This window comes from Geotrypetes seraphini, chromosome 1 (assembly GCF_902459505.1).
Source record: "Geotrypetes seraphini chromosome 1, aGeoSer1.1, whole genome shotgun sequence".
Classification (NCBI taxonomy): domain Eukaryota; kingdom Metazoa; phylum Chordata; class Amphibia; order Gymnophiona; family Dermophiidae; genus Geotrypetes; species Geotrypetes seraphini.
Window position 1 is genome coordinate 488,343,906 of NC_047084.1, and position 17,445 is coordinate 488,361,350.

General features: G+C 39.7%; 1 protein-coding gene across 4 annotated transcripts in view; it reads right to left on the reverse strand.

The window, feature by feature from the left end:
- The window catches only part of MUSK (muscle associated receptor tyrosine kinase), a 185,417-nt gene extending 170,777 nt beyond the window's left edge, over window positions 1–14,640 (reverse strand). The window contains exons 1-2 of one of the 4 annotated variants that reach the window (XM_033926479.1): window positions 14,458–14,558; window positions 11,029–11,084 (exon numbers count right to left, since the gene is read on the reverse strand). Coding sequence is in view for 1 of the 4 variants with exons in the window: in XM_033926451.1 (XP_033782342.1) it covers window positions 14,458–14,533 (76 nt within the window). In the remaining 3 variants the exon portion in view is untranslated. Of the gene's footprint in view, window positions 1–11,028; window positions 11,085–11,955; window positions 12,179–14,457 lie in introns of those variants that run through there. The other 3 variants (XM_033926461.1, XM_033926451.1, XM_033926469.1) reach the window with 3 other exon arrangements.
- Window positions 14,641–17,445: the final 2,805 nt, after the last annotated feature.

Sequence of the window (17,445 nt, forward strand, 5' to 3'; positions counted from 1 at the left end):
AGATTCCTATGGCGTCTAGTATCTGTAGTAGAATGGGATGGTCTACTAGGTCGAATGCTGCTGACAGATCGAGTTGGATGAGAAGCAGCTTGTTTCCTTTGCTGAGGTGCTGTCGGTCTATGTCTAATAATGATACCAGTAGAGTTTCTGTGCTGTGGTTAGTTCTGAATCCAGATTGCGATGGATGCAGAATGTGGTGGTCTTCTAGGTAGTTGGAGAGATGATGTGCTACAAGGCCTTCTATTAGTTTGACATATAGTGGGATAGAAGCGATTGGTCTATAGTTTGTTGGGTTGTCTATTGGACCTTTGAGATCTTTCAGTATAGGAGTAATTATAATTTCGCCTAGTTCCGGTGGGAAGTGACCTTCCCTTAGTATAGTTTGCAGCCATAGCATGAGACTAGCTTTAAATTTAGTGGATGCTGTAGCTAGTAGGTATGGAGGACAGTTGTTCAAGTCACATGAGGACTACGAGATGCACATTAAGAACATAAGAATTGTCATACTGGGACAGATCAAAGTTAATCAAGCCCAGTATCCTGTTTCCAACAGTGGCCAACCTAGGTTCCAAGTTTCTAGCTAGATCTCAAGTAGTAAAACAGATTTTATGCTGCTTATTCTTGGAATAAGGAGTAGATTTTTTCCAAGCCATCTCAATAATGGTCTATGGACTTCTGTTTTAGAAAATTATTCAAACCTTTTTTTAACCCTGCTAAGCTAACTGAAATCTAGAGTTTAATTACACGTTGTGTGAAGGAATATTTTCTCTTATTTGTTTTAAATCTACTACTTAGTAGCTTCATCACATGTCTCCTAGTCCTAGTATTTTTGGAAAGAATAAACAAGCGATTCACATCTACCCTTTCCACTCCACTCAGTATTTTATAGACCTCTATCATATGCTTATGTTTATTGGAAGCTTCTATCACTTCTGAGCCATCTCTTCTCCAAGTTGAAGAGTCCTAGCCACCTTAGCCTTTCCTCATAGAGAAGTTACATAACATAACACAACTTTATTCTTCTATACCGCCACAATCAGACGATTTCTAGGCGGTTTACACTGAAGAAAGCTGGACAATCAGCGAAGTACAAAATACAAATAGTAACAGTACAACATATTTCTTAAGAATAGTCAGAGTAGAATTATTGTAATTAGTATAACTTCTATTTAGGAAATGAATCTATCAAACAGTACAGTCTTAATTTCCCATCCCTTTTATCATTTGTGTTACCCTTCTCTGTACCTTTTCTAATTCCACTATCTGCATCTGCTGGAACTGATCAGTATAACTTAAACCTGTGACTCCAGGTACAGTAGACTGTGTATGAAGACCATGAGCTCCTAAATAAGCCATTTATTGGAATGCCTTTGCTAGGTCCCTTTCTCCTGGTAATGATACAAAGACACATACAATTAGGGGGTAGTTCTCAAAAGGTCATTTAAAAGGCACCTACAGTGTGTGCACTAAGGGCTCCTTTTACTAAGCTGCGCTAGTGGTTTTAACGCATGCAGAATTGCTGCATGCGCTAGACGCTAATGCCAACATTGAGCTGGTGTTAGTTTTTCTGCATAGCGTGGGGGTTTGCGCGCGCTATAAACGCTAGTGCACCTTAGTAAAAGGAGCCCTAAATGTAAATTCTATGGTGGCAATTGTGCATGTAATTGCCATTAAAAAAATGTTAGCATCAGTCCTTAGTTGCGCACCTAACTTTAGGTGCCAGCACTTATGCTAGCAAAATGGCTGGTGCAAATGTATCTAACTGCAGTCAGTTACACACGTAGCTGACAGTGTTCTGTAATCTTAGCTCATTAAAGGGCAACTTCTATAAGAAGCGGCCAAAAGTTAGGCGCCGACTTAGGCGCGATTCAAATTAAATTGGGTGCTGTTTAATGGCTCACGCTGAGCGGCACCTATTATGGAGGTGCCCAATAATTAGGCAACTAAAAGTGTGGAGGGGCATAATCAAAAAAACCGTCTAAGTCCCTTTTTGGCCTAAGTCCTTAAACGTTTAAAGCAGAAGCAGGGAAAGTGTCCATAACCAAAACAAACGTCCTTGTTTTGATTATGGCCTGCCTCTGCTAAACGCCCAGATCACCATTACGTCTACAAGTATACTCCCACAACGTCTACACTTTTTGCCGAAGCGAATAGCACCGTCGCATCGGAGCAAAGGGAGCGACGGTGCTATTCGCTCTCGCTTCAGAATATGTGGCTGATGGCATTATTATTGAACCGTCGCCCTTTTTGACTTGGTATGTGGCTGATGGCCTTATTAGTGGTTTGTCGCCCCACTACTTTTTTCAATCCCCGCTCCTGAGGAAGGTGACGAAACGGAGCTCTGTTGAGTGGAGATTTCTACAGACTTCTACAGACAACACTTTGTTCAATATTGTAAAGCTAAGTATTCAATCTTTTAAGTTCCGGGCTAGTGTGCAAATTGGTTTTGGTGGACGTCATTCTAAGATTCTATGAACTGTTATTGAATGTATGAATCTCATTATGATTTTTGAGCGAGTGAATTGACATTCATCTTATGAACTGTTATTACCACCTAGTCCTTGAACTTTTTAAGTGATTTCTTTATTTATGAACTTGCTTAAAGTAATTGTTTTTGATTCTTATTATTCATTATTTTTTCATTGGATACTTCGATGAACTGTTTTTTTATTTTTCTACACTTTCTACACTTTTTTACATTTTGCACATTTTTCAATTGTTCAGCTACTAATCTAGGGTGCTATTTTAATCAATTTTTTGATACACAGTTTTTAAACCTTGCACTGGCACTTTATTTCAGGATTTGTTATTTGTTTTTGATTTTTTCTTTTGAAGCACTTTACAGCATTACGTCTTGGGAGATTATTTGCTTTATTTTTTCCAGGAGTGAACGTGTGAAAGGAATTAAACCATTTATGTTTGTTTTTTCACATACTATAAAGGACAATATGATGTATGAGGCAGTTCTTATTTAGACTCCTGTCTGTTTGATGCTAGTCATCAATGAGTTACTGCCTGAGCCAAAAAAACTCTGTGTGCCACTCGAAAGGCTCATACTGATGTCCATCATATATAAGGGGCTTATGTATTAAAGGCCCGTTTAATACTATTTAACTTTACTTTTTTCTTTCAAACTTTCCCTTCTGGGAGAATTCTAATTGTGAGCCAATTTTTTTTTTTTTTGGCTATTCTTATGACATGTATTGAAAATAGAGCTTTCAGTATTTTTCTTTGAAAGTCATCTGATGAAGGTTTTTCCTTGCCCTGTCCACAGGACCCATTTACTTAAGAACATAAGAACATAAGAAACGCCCTCACCGGATCAGACCGAGGTCCATCCAGTCCAGTGATCCGCACATGCGGTGGCCCATTTAGGTACTCCTTTTTGGAGACCCGAATTTCCCGTATCCCTGAATATGATTTGCAAGAAGGTATGCATCCAACTTGCGCTTGAAACCCAGAACAGTAGTCTCCGCCACAACCTCCTCCGGAAGAGCATTCCAAGCGCCCACCACTCGTTGTGCGAAACAGAACTTCCTGACACTTGTCTTGAACCTGCTGCCACTCAGTTTCAGGCTATGACCTCTTGTCCGTTTCACATCCGAAAATGTTAGTAATGCTGCTTCTTGGTCTATTTTATCAAATCCTTTTAATATTTTAAAAGTCTCAATCAAATCTCCTCTCAGTCTTCTCTTCTCGAGGGTGAACAGCCCCAGCTTTCGGAGTTGTTCTTTGTAGCACAAATTTTCCATACCTTTGACTAGTTTCGTGGCTCGCCTCTGCACCCTCTTAGTTTATAAAATTATTTGTATACCCCTTGGTGCACAGACTGCTACCCTCAGTGAACCCAGGCTTCACCTAGTCTGGTTATTGCAGCAATGATCGTGGCTGGAACTTGGAATTGTGGGTCCTGAATATAAACATCAGAGATCACCCTAAAGCAGTAATTCTCAACTGATCCTACAAAAGATAAATTTGCCATAGTGAACTAGTGGAGGTAGTACAGGCAAATGCATCTCATACTCATATTCATTGTGGGTATCCTGAAAATGTTACTGGCTCCATGTGTCCCAAGAACTGGGTTGAGGACCACTGCCCTAAGGTAATAGCCAAGCCTTCCCACCCTTGAGGGGCTGTGAATGCTACCTCTACAAAGTACCCTACCTCAACTGTTTCTGTGCTTTTGTGAGATAAACCATGAACCTTTTGCTTGACACTATTGTTTATTGAAAGTTTCTATATCGCTTCTAATAACTGAGGAAGCAATTCAGAGCGGTTTACATGAGCTTCTAGAAAAAAAGACAGTCTATTTTATTTTATTTTCCCGCTGTGGGCTTTGACCCATCAGGGCCTTATGGACTCTTTTCACCATAGAGTTCAATTTGTCAATGGCTGTTTTCCCATCCATGTCCTGCCCGTAGACGGGTTTCAAAAAGTGAAGTCGCTGTGCTCGGACCATTTCTTTAACCAACCCTCACTGCTGGTGCTTGCAGTGTCTGGGACCCGAGCACCGTGCCGTCTCTTGCTCCCACTGCTCGTCCCTTCAGAAGCGCACCTTAAAAAATCGGTTACTTCAACACAGGCTACTGTTCAGCACCGCAATGGATATGGAGCCCAGTTTATCTCCGACACCGTCCACACCAACCAAGACCACACTGATCAAGACGACACCGAGGGTGGATCCGGACAACATTGACTCCGTTGTCACAACTCACAGTGGGTAAGCCAGCTAGGAAGCCTTCCCCTACCCCCTCAGATCAAAGCAGCAGTGAGCCAAGTCCTGCTGACCTCGAGGAAACCCATAAAATGTTCCACTCCGATTTTGGTGATGGTTTTCAATATAGACATGTTTATACCATAATCATCCTACGTATATGCACACATTTATACCATCCTGCGTATATGCACACATTTATGCCATAAATATATACTGTATACATATAATACCAGTATCGTGTACTATGTTCATACTAAATCCTACTTATTTGCACATAAAACCTATATCGTGTTCTATGTTCATCTTAACTTGAATTATCAGGATGTATGAAATCTAACTCTACTTTGTTTATCATATCCTCAGCAATTCTGGGTATCTCTACTATGTTCATTCACCCTATTGTATTCCTAGTGGAGATTAGCCCACTGTCTCCTCTATTGCATTATTTGTTAATGTAGTCTATGAAGAGGATGGTCTTTATCCATTTCTTGAACTTTCTGGTGTCCTTTTCTAGTTTTACTTCCTTTGGAAGGGAGTTCCACCATCTTGAGAACATTCTTGCACTGACATTTTTGTATATGATGTCTCTGAAGGAGGGTATTTTCAGCAGATATTCTTGTCTTGAGCACAGGGCGCGTGCTGGTGTATGGTAATATAGTATGGCTGCTAGGTATATATATATATATATAGAGAGAGAGAGAGAGCACTTGAGACCTGAGCAATCAACCCAACTATTCATATGTCTTCACTTATATGGTTTCCAAACCCCTCCTCTGGTTATTACTCTTTTATATATTTTCCCACTCCAACCTCATAATGTCATTGTACGCTATGCAAACAGAGTAGAAGAAAGCTAGAGAGCATATAATTTGCTGGAATATAGGTACAATGCAGATATACAAGGGCGAATCAAAAATTAAAGGCAATTGTTAAATTACACAATAACCAGAACAGAGTTCTGTTGGATAGTTCGTCCACGCATAATGTAGCGCTCGACCTTTAGTCATGTGGCAGCCATGAGGTCAGAAACGTGGATTCTCCATTGCAAAATTGTATCATCGAAGACCGTGCAGTACTGCGCTTTCTTTCGGCAGAGGGAGTGAAATCTGTGTAGATGGGTAGAACAGTCTCCCGGAAGAGGTGGTGGAGACAGATACTACGTCTGAATTCAAGAAAGCCTGGAATAGGCACGTGAGATCTCTTAGAGAGAGAGGAAGAGATAATGGTTACTGTGGATGGGCCATTTGGCCTTTATCTGCCATCATGTTTCTATTGGATATTGACTCAATATGGACACAGCCCAATGAATCAATGAAAGGTTTAAACTGGGAAGAACAGGTATAACTGACAATGGTCGTTCTGGTTGCCCATCAACTTCATACACACGAGAGCACATTGATAGGGTGGAACCTTGATTAGAGAAAACTGACAGATAAAACAATGTTTCAATTGGCTGCAAATTTGGATATCAGCTACAGATCTGAATTTGCCATAATGCATGATGACTTGGGATATAGGAAAGTCTGCGCACGATGGGTTCTCATACAGTTTACTGATCTGCACAAGCAACAACGTGTGGAGATTGTGGCCCAGTTCCTGAGATGGAATGAAGAAGATCTGAGTGTTCTGGAGAGAATTGTCACTGGCGATGAGCAAAAGACAAAGCATGATAAAGGAAACAGTGCTCACCTGGCTTTGGGAGCAGCCAATAAACTTCTTCTCTGCAGGAATGCAGAAGCTAGTTGAACGATACAACAAATGTGTTGTCTTGCATGGAGACTGGGTGGAAAAGTTATATGTTCAGTTGATCACAGTTACTTCTATTAAAGTTGTTAAATGTATTTTGCCTTTACTTTTTGATTGGCCCTTGTATGTTCTCATTTTCTTCCTGCATGCTTAGATTTGGGGGTTTGTTAAGCTCCCAGATCCTGTGGGTCTTGGATTACTTGAGGGCTCTGGGAATGATTGCATCAGTCCTGGAACTAGAACCATGGTCAAGGAATCCCTCTTATCCAGTTACTAGAGGATGAGAATTGTAATGCGTAGCTCCCTTTCTTAAAAGGATCGAGGAGCATCTAAGTGTGGCCAAACAGGGACAACATGTTAAAGGGATGGACCTAGTACCTCTGTCATTGCTGCCATTCTATTATTATTAATCCCAAGAAGCAGTCATGGCCATGTGATTCAGGGTCACTGGTCTCAGGTGAAGACATGAGGGTCAATATTCAGATTGGAAACCAGAAACAACAGGCTGACCTTAAGACATCTCCTGCCCCTGCAGAGTGAGGTGTTTTGAATGTTATCAAACAATGCATTGTCAAAACAGTCTCATTATTTCATCCCTCATCAGGATCAGAGACCAAAGTCACAGTCAGTGGCTTAGTATGAGGCGGTGTAGAGGGAGTCGGTCTGCCCTGGGCGTGGTCTTTGTAAGGGGCACAGGCACCCATCCTCCTCTCTGTCCCCCCCTCCCAACTCCTTCTTGACTTCCCTGCTGCGAGCATTCGCCTCTTCCAGACTACAAAACTTTCAGAAGAGAAATAAAAACCCTGCTATTCAAGAAATCCATCAAGACAAACTAACACAGCAGGAAGCATTTCCATCTCCCCCAGATTCCACAACCTTCTAACTAAATTATCTATCTTGTAATGACCCTGAAACAATGTCCAGATCTCCCCTGAAGTAACCTGCTCTACTTTGTAACTCTCCTGGAAATGTCCAGACAACCTCTTGTGTAATCCACCTTGAACCGCAAGGTATTGTAATAAAAATCACTAATGTAATGTACCTCTTTAATTTTCCCTGTCACTTCCGGGTCCCGCACATAGGAAGTGACATCAGAGGGATAGCTGACACAACGCGAGCAGCAAGTTTGTTCTGTTGCTCCCGCCTGGAAAATTAAAAAGGTATGGGGAAAAGGAGGGGGGCATGTGCGTACAGCTGGGGGGGGATTGGGAAGGAATGGGGGATGGAGAAGAGGGCAGGGGACAAGCGCTACCGCCCTGGGCACCACTCACCCTCACTACGCCACTGGTCACAGTCATTGTAGTAGGGTTTGCTTACTGCTCAATAGTTGTTTCAAGAAATATAATTAGACCAGTAGTTTGATCTGGAGAAATAAGTTCTAAAGAATCCATCAAGGCTTCATTTACAGAGCCAATTTAGGTTTTGTAGGTAAGTAGTAAACCTTCAAGACAGGTAGAATAGACCCTTATGGAAGTTTTAAGATCTCCAGTATATATTTCCTATATATCTTTTTGGCTGAAGTATTTTTGACTTTGGAAAAGTTAATATATCACAAATTTCTTTTCTTGGAAATATTTTCAAGTCTCTATGTAGCAGGTTATTATCTTTTATTAAAGCAGATTCAAATAAAGTTTCCAATGTATCAACACAAGTTTTAAGAGCTTTGAGCACTGATTCCTGAGAGAACTAGTCTTGTGGTTAAAGCAACAGACTGATTATGAGACTAGACTGAGTTTTTTCAATGTAGAGATTTTACTCCTCTTTTACTAAGGTACGCTAACCGATTAGCGTGGGCTAAATGCTAATGCGTCCATTGACTAACATGCACGCATTAGCATTTAGCGCACGCTAAATCGATTAGCGTGCGCTAATCGGTTAGCGCACCTTAGTAAAAGAGGGCCTTTATCTTTTGTGGATTAAAAATCCTAATATTTCCTAATATTGCTTGTTCAGCACAAAAAAAGAGGCAACAGTTTCTTCTCATCCAACAGAGAGTACTCCAGATAGGAACAACTTTTTTTGTTGAAATACTCATGCAAGTGTGTGATAAAATTTAAAGATGCAAAATGCGCTCATACTAATAGAGGAACTTTGGATCATCTGATATTCTATTGTCCATTGATACTTAATTTTTGGAAGTTGATATGGGGCCAAATTAATGTAGTACTAGGGTCATCAATACCACTGACTTATGAAGCCATAATTTGTGGTACTCTATTACATGTTAAACCTTCTTTGGATCGCTATAAAAGCTGTTTTTTTTAAATAACGATGGAAATATCCATCCAAATGATAACACGCAACTGGATGAGTTATGATAGACTTAATTATACTTTCTGGTGGACAAACTTATGTTCTAGCTACACATATGAAAGAATGAATGCTGACATTTTAAGATACAGTAGTGCTTTTGAAAGGGTGTGGAACCCATTGACATCATTCATTGAGTCACAATAGTTGTCATGTACCTTTTCTTTTTATTTGTCCTCCTTACACATCCAGAGTGGGAGGGAAGGAGATGGGAAAACATTATAATTATTATTCATTATATCTATTTTATTGAAATTATACATGTGGTTTTATTTTCATTAGTTGGGGGGGTGAAAATGTTTGTTGTTTAATTATTTGTATATTTAAAGTGCTATTGTTTGATTTATTTATGTTTAAATTCAATGTATTGCACTGTTAATAATTGAAAACTAATAAAGATTTACAAAAAATAAAAAATAAAGATGCAAAATACATAAGTATGTTTTTTAAATCCTCTCAACTGGCTTTTTCCCTGTTTGATAAGTTTCCACTTCTACTCCACAATATGCTATTTGAGATTGTGTAAGGATCTGAGGTCTTACAAGAAACAATCGAAAACTTATTTATTTGTACAAGTTTTGTATTAGAATGGCATGTTTTTAAGTATAATTGATGTAATACAATGTTTGTAAGGAAAAGGTGAGGAGGTAATGTTTTTCCTCTGTATCTAGTAGATTATGGGCTCCTTTTACTAAGGTGCGCTAGCGTTTTTAGCGCGTGCTATGCGGCTAGAACTAATGCCAGCTCAGTGCTGGCGTTAAGGTCTAGCGCGCAATATTCCACGTGTTAAAGCCCTAACGCACCTTTGTAAAAGGAGCTCCATGTCTGTTTTATTGTAATCCGTGTAGGCTTAAAGCGGAATAGATATTTTTAAAATAAATAAATAAATAAATTAGCTTTGTATCCATGAATATTTCTGCCGTGTATACTGTGTAAGCAGACAAGTTATAGTCAGTATTTTCTGTATTAATGATACCTGATGGCTTAATGTGAAGGCTCCTACCCCCTATTAATTTGTGGACTTTAAGATGTGTGGTGAATTTAGACTTGTTTTTCCTTTTTCTTTCTGTTGCAGACAATTTTTCCTGTAGGGATGTACATTCATTAACAAATCTTCAAAAACGTAGTGTAAATGAAATTGATGTAACAAGCTTAACCTAAGTTTATCCTAAGCATCAACGTATGTACAATCACTTTGCATGTTTTAAAAAGTTCAAACATGTTAAAAAAAACAAATAAAGGAGGGGTTCCCTGAATGAAAAAGTCTTAAAAATCAATATAGCTTGCCGGTCTTATGTTTTCAGGCGGACTTCCTGGGACACTAGGCCGCTCAGTGGTATAAATTAATATCTGAATTTTTGAATATGAAACCAAAGACTGGTCTTTGTGACATCTGGAACATTGAGATAAAGCATCAGATTTCTGCATCTCAATGGCCATGATTTTGGGCTTGGAGAATGAGATGTATGGCATCGGCATCCATGAGACAAACTTGGTTTTTCTTGTTACATAGAGCATTTTGGACCCCAGTTCGTTTACAAAAATTAGACAGCTCTAAGTCTAATAGATGCTGGCACTGTCATGTTGAAGCTGGGACTCTGGATCATTTACTATTCTATTGTCCATTGGTACTTAATTTCTGGAAATCCATTTGGAGTCAAGTAAGTAGTTTATTGGAAAATCCGGTGGCATTATCGTACGATACTGTGTTATTTGGTACATCAATGAGAGCTAAGAGCCAAATATCTTCTAATAATAATAAACTTTTACTCATTATGACAGGGGTTGCCATACAGTATATTACAAAAAATTGGAAAAATTGGGACCGGCTGAGTTATAATTTTTGGTGGAATTCTTTATGCCACATCTTTAAAATGGAGCGTGTAATAGCCATACAGCAGGGGCATTTCAAGAAGTTTAGAGATGTTTGGGACCCATTAACAAATTATTGTAAGAAATGAATATTACTCTTTCCCTTTGAACATACACGTCCAAGTTGGGGGGAGGGGGGAGAGGGTACTTTTTCTTTTCTTAAGTCTGAGGATAATTGTTGGGGGAGGGATATTGGATGGGAATTAGACTTTGATAGAGTATTAAGTGATGGTAAAGTGTAAAATTATTTTTTTTCTTGTATTGCACTTTTTGAAAATTTTTAAAACGAATAAAGAATTTTTTAAAAAATGAATAAAATGAACCAAAAACACCAGAAAGTTGAGAAAAAGTCTGAAAAATGATAAAGCGAAAAACTTTTGTACCTGTACACAGCCTGAGTCAGCTGTGGCAACAGGATTAGCTTCCCAGCTGCACCAACCTATATAGGAAAGACAAGCAGTTTCAATCTGTTTCTATCTGATGAAGGGAAAGTCATATCCTGTCCATCTGGACTGGTGTGGCAGGAAGCAAGAAGAGAATTATTAGTTAAGAAAAACTTCACCTTTGCTGACTTAGTTCTTTCCTCCTTTAGACTTATAATCAATCAAAACTGCCCTTTCTTGGGTTCTGGCCCCATGAGTCTTTTTTGCAACTCTACAGGAATTTTTCCTCCTATATTTATAGCTCCCTCACCCCTAGTTAGCGCCAGGCATTGCAGTAAAGGATCTTGACCAGAAGTCATAGATTTCCCTTCAGAGTCCAGTATGCTTATACTAGAAAACTGATCAAAGGCATCATCAGTCTCTTCATTCGTCCTTCTCTTGCCCTCCCTCTGCCCCCCTACACCCATCCCCGGGCTCTGAATAGTGCCTTTTAGAGCATATCTTTTGCTGTCTTACTTTTCCTATCTCATTATGTGCTCTTTGCAAGTACATTGTAACTCATCTCCCTACTAAAATGAACAGTTCTCACCCATGCCATGTTATGCAAGCAGTCAGTAGTAGGCAAAAATCAATGCTTAATGAATTGTGATTTAGCTGTTGAAAAGGAATAGCAAGTAGTGCTTCGGTGAAAACCTTGGGCTTGTGACCTAGCAGTGTACTCAGCGGCAGGAATGCCTGGATTGGAGCCATAATTGGTAGTATAAACATATGAAAAGACAACTTCATGAGCAAAGCAGATGTTGCCATGTTATCATCAGTGTTAATTTCTTATTCAAAAGTTTAAACCACTCCTCTTCAGAGTTATAAGTTTCCAGAACTATAAATAGTATGATTCAACATCTGATATAGTAATAAGAAGTTACTGACCTCTGCTGAGATGGTCTTCTACAAGTAGAAACACTTTCAAACTCTCAGATAACGATTTGATCCAAATAAATCCACGTGCAGGACCCAAGAGGCAACCACTGTGTGGTTGAGTCAATGGTATAGGAAGAGGGATTTAGATTTGTTAGGAAATGGGCAACCTTCTTGGAAAGGGACAGCCTATTCCAAAAAGATAGACTCCATCTTATCTAGGATTGAACCAGGCTGCTGGCCCTAACGTTTAAAAAAGAAGATAGAGCAAAATAGGTGGAGGGCAGAGGAGTCAACAGTCACCCAGGAGTGGACAGTTCAATGTAGAGTATCCTTGAAGGATACTATTCAAACAGGATATTTAGGGAGTCCCAATAGAGAGGTTCCAAATCATGATGAAAGAAAGCCAGGAGAGTTTAAGAGGATGACAGAGTAAAGGACTCAAACTATCCCTGTGATCTTCTCAGCACTCTGTAGATACAAGGAAAAAACACAGATGTAATGGTAAACTGTTCCAAAGGTTAGGAGTTAGAAAAAAGAATGCCCTGTTTTTTTTTGTTGATTCCCACTGAGCACTTGAAGGGCCCAGGAGAACAAGTCTACAATGACTGAGAGAGCAAAAAAGACAAGGGAATTGTCAGAGCTGATAAATAGTCTGGGGTCCTGCCAAGTAAGGCTTTGAAAACAAAGGTATTTTAAATTTTATCCTAAATTGGATGGGAAGCCAATGCAATCTTAAAACTAGAGGGGGGAGGGGGGTAACATGATCCCTACACTTAATTCTACATAAGAAACAGGCAGCTGTGTTCTGCAATGATTGAAGTCGTGTTAAATTAGTTTGGGATATACCAGTGTAAATTGCATTGCAATAGTCTAAACAAGAACTCATGTAAGCATGATTCAGCATACGTAGTAGGGCTTCACCACCTAAAAAATTGCAAATTGAATGCAGCTGATTTAGGGTGAAAAATGATTTTAACTGATGTATACGTATAAGGGATTTTCAAAGTTTCTGGGGTTTTTTTTAATTTTTTAAACACTATTTATTAAATATCTCAAAAGCAAATTACTTCACTTTTCCACATAATCACCCTGTTTTGCGATATTTTCCCAACGTCCTACTAACTTCTTAATGCAATCAGAAAAGAATGTTTTTGGTTGAGCACAAAAATATGAAAGTGCCGAAGCTCTTTGAAGAACCCTCATATGTTGCGCAAACCTAAATACTGTACATGATTGAATGCTTTTTGGAATGATTCTAATGATATAGTATTAACAATTGTTGTTGACATCAGATTAATTCACTATTGCTAGAGTTTTTATAGGACAGGTACAAAAGATGCATCTACATGCCTTGACCAACTAGGTACTCTTTTATCAAATTACCTCTCACAGTGGATAAGTCCTTTCTTAAAGCTTACAATCTAGTCATGACCAACAGACCATATAGCTGGTGGTTACCACAGGAGCGTCCCGAGCTAGAATTGCGCCCTGTGCAACGTGCTCCCAAGTGCCCCCCTCCCCACTCACTTCGCCACAACTACAGTAGGGTAAATAATATGCAAAGAGCCATTTTTGCACCCTGTACAGCGACAACACCCTCACAGCCCTCAATACAGTTCTGAGTTAGCATGTGCAGTGATCAAGTCTCTCCGAAATAATGCCAGCTTTAGATGGACTGAGGAGAAAGTTATAAGGCTCCGATGCAAAGAACACTGAAGTTTTGTACTACACAGTACACTTCACTATGTTAGAAAAGTAGTCATGCCCCAGCTCCCTAAAAACAGATTAAAGAGTTTGAATATTACACAGAGGGAGTACTTTTTAACTACTTAGGGCTCCTTTTACTAAGCTGCCATACCGTTTTTAGCACGCGCTAAACCCACGCTACACCACTAGAACTAATGGCAGCTCAATGCTGGCGTTAGCGTCTAGCTTGTGCGGCAATTCTGCACACGCTAAAACCGCTATCGCAGCTTAGTAAAAGGAGCCCTTAATTTTCCCCTAAATCACTGGTAGTTTTCAAGGCTCTATTCTATATGAAACTTCAAAATGAAGAGCTTTGCTAGTAGAGAATTAGGCAGTTCCAGAAAGCTCCTTTTTAGATCTAGCTGGGTTTGCTGCTCTGCTTTTCTTTTGCTAGCTGGGTATTCCTTGGGAGATGTGCCTCATAGCAGGGTCTACAAGCTGTTTTATCGATATGAGTTACAGGCTCAAGATTCAAACTGCTCAGTTCAAGTCAGCGATTACTCTAAAATATATGGAACTGGAAAAGCATAAAAATTGTTGAAATCCAGATTCAGCAACAGGAAATCTCATACTTAATCAAAGGAGGGTTTGAGTATTTTTATCACATGCAATCTGAATAGATTTGGATTTTTGCCTTCCTAATAATCCTACATATTTAAGAAGCTTCTAATAAGAACTCAACAAACTCCAGAATAAGGCATTTTACCTTTGAAAGAGAAACACCGCTGAAATAAAGCAAGCAAATACAAAATGGATCATACAAACCTTTAGGAAGCTTCTCTGCCAGGCTGACGGCCAGGACAAGGAGCTGCAGGAGTGGAATGTTTGATGTGTCTTTCATGGTTAATCCAAGGACAGGATCCTTTAAAGAAAGCAACTTAAATCCTGGGTCTGTTTCATTTTAGACCATGGCCGGTTACGAGTTTGTCAAACTAATGACCGTCTCCGCAGCAGGCCCTGTTGGATCTAAGTATATTCAGGAATTCCCGGACTTGCCTGGCATGATAGACAAGCCCAGCTGGTGTACATCTACTTAGTTTGATATGAAAATGTGGAGCAAGGGGAACAAGGGGAAAGCCTTCTTTAAAATCCTTTTTTTTAAGAAATGAGAATGGAAGATAAGGCCAGATCCCTGTCCAAAACAGTAAGCTGATATGGTATGCTCAAAGTTCAGTACAATACATTTTTATTATCAGTTACATTAGTCTGTTTTGATATGGAAGTATATTTTAAAGGTTGAAGAAATGGGGAAAAAAATTTGAATTAAAAAAACAAACAAGCATAGGGCTCCTTTTATCAAGCCACGCTAGCGGGGTTAACGCGCATGACTTTTCATCACGCGCTAACCCCCCCGCGCTGGCCAAAAACTACCGCCTGCTCAAGAGGAGGCGGTAACGGCTAGCGTGGTCAGCAGTTTAACGCGCGCAAATTAGGCGCATTAAACCGCTAGCGTGACTTGATAAAAGGAGCCCTAAGATTTTACTCCAAACTATTCTAAAATTAGAAATCAGTAGGAGGCTGATGTAATAACCTGTACATTTTTCTATGGGTTAATGTATGTACTGTAAATACAATTGGTATGAACATGCATGCAAACATGAGCTCCTGGAACACCTGAACAAATGTAAACTACACCTGCTGACATGCAGTTAACATTTTTTTTTTTTTTTTTTTTTTTGCAATGACCAGTTCACAATGACATTTTTGCTTCATTTTGGATTAATGAGCTGCTTTGCCCAGCACTGCACTATTGCAGATTATTAACTCTGAATGTCAATAAACATTTGCGCCCAGTAGACTGCACACAAAGGTTTACGGCTGGCAAGGGGCTCATTTTGCAAAATTTGTCACAACAGACCCTTGATATGAAAAATCACTTAAAAGCAGGGATCTTTGTGGGTTTGGGTTGTATTGTGCATGTTAATGGGCATAGATAGACTCCTCTCTGTGGAAAACCTTTGTACTGTAATTTAGTGCATTGGACAATTTTCAGCCTCCAGCAGTCACCATGTTTGACTGCACTAACTGCTATAAGCAGAATTAAGCCCAAAGAGTCAGTGCCTGCTTATATGTGGAAACTTTCTGGAAACGTCAATCGCTCCTCCTAAACTTACTTGCTCCACTTCATCACTGACGCTGAAACCGTGGATTGAAGACAAAGTTTTATTTTATTTTTCTTTCCAGCTTATGATTTATCTTTAATCTTATCTATTGTTTTGCCTTTTGTCTTTGTTTTGTTCTATTTCTATCATTTAAATTTCTCCAGAATTCTACTGTTCAACGGCTCCCCCTTCTGCTTCTATTCCTTTCTCTCCTCTCTTCTACCTTCCAAAGTATTTAGATCAATGCTGTCTTGTTAAAATGTTTATTTTATTTTTATTTTTCCTCTAACTCTACTTTTCACTTCTCTATTACCCTCCAGGTACTTTAGTTAGATTGTGAGCCTTCGGGACAGTAAGGGAATTTTTCAAGTACCTTTCTTATTTCTAATCTTAATGTATATTTTCTGTAAACCGCTTAGAACCTAACGGATGTAGCGGTATATAAGAAATAAATTACATTACATTACATTACTGCTAATCAATATCCAGGCCTTTGGTAGTGCCCACTCAATGTTTAGTGTCGTACCCATATAGCTAACCAAGAATAGCTAGGACTGCAGTCCAGCCTGTTCAGTTATCATCTATCATTAATCGTTTATTATCTATATCACTGTATCGCAAACTGTGTGCCGTGGCACACTAGTGTGCCTTTTGAGATTTTAAGTGTGGCAGCAAATCAACTGTATGCCTTCTGTAAAGGTGCATGTAAGTGGCATAGCAGGTAACTGCAAGGGGGGCATCGACATGGGTGGAGCATGAGGGGGGGGGGCATGGGCAGGGCTACCATTTATACCCATAAATTTTCAGAATACAGTATGCACAGTTGCCGCATTTTGGAGCCTGTAGTTGTGCTAGGATAACTGCAGGCGTCTAAGGGCTCCTTTTACTAAGGTGCGCTAGCGTTTTTAGCGCGCGCACAAGGTTAGCGCGCGCTACAGTGTGCGCTAGCTGAAAAATTACCGCCTGCGTAAAAGGAGGCGGTAGCGGCTAGCGCGTGGGGCATTTTAGCGCGCGCTATTCCGCGCGTTAAGGCCCTAACGCACCTTTGTAAAAGGAGCCCTAAAAGTTGGATATGCCAATACTGGGTTAAATTAGTATTTTATAATAGAAACATAGAAATATGATGGCAGATAAAGACCAAATGGCCCATCCAGTCTGCCCATCCGCAGTAACCATTATCTTTCTCTCTCTGTAAGAGATCCCACGTGCCTATCCAATGCTTTCTTGAATTCAAACACAGTCTCTGTCTCCACCACCTCTACCGCGAGACTGTTCCACGCATCTTCCATCCTTTCTGTAACAAAGTATTTCCTTAGATTACTCCTGAGCCTATCACCTCTTAACTTCATCCTATGCCCTCTCATTCCAGAGCTTCCTTTCAAATGAAAGAGACTCGACTCATGCGCATTTACGCCAAGTAGGTATTTAACGTCTTTATCATATCTCCCCTCACCTGACTTTCCTCCAAACTATACATATTGAGATCTTGAAGTCTGTTCCCACCTGCCTTATGACAAAACCATACACCATTTTAGTAACCTTCCTCTGGACTGACTCCATCCTTTTTATATCTTTTTGAAGGTGCGGCCTCCAGAATTGTACACAATATTCTAAATGAGGTCTCACCAGAGTCTTATAGAGGGGTATCAAT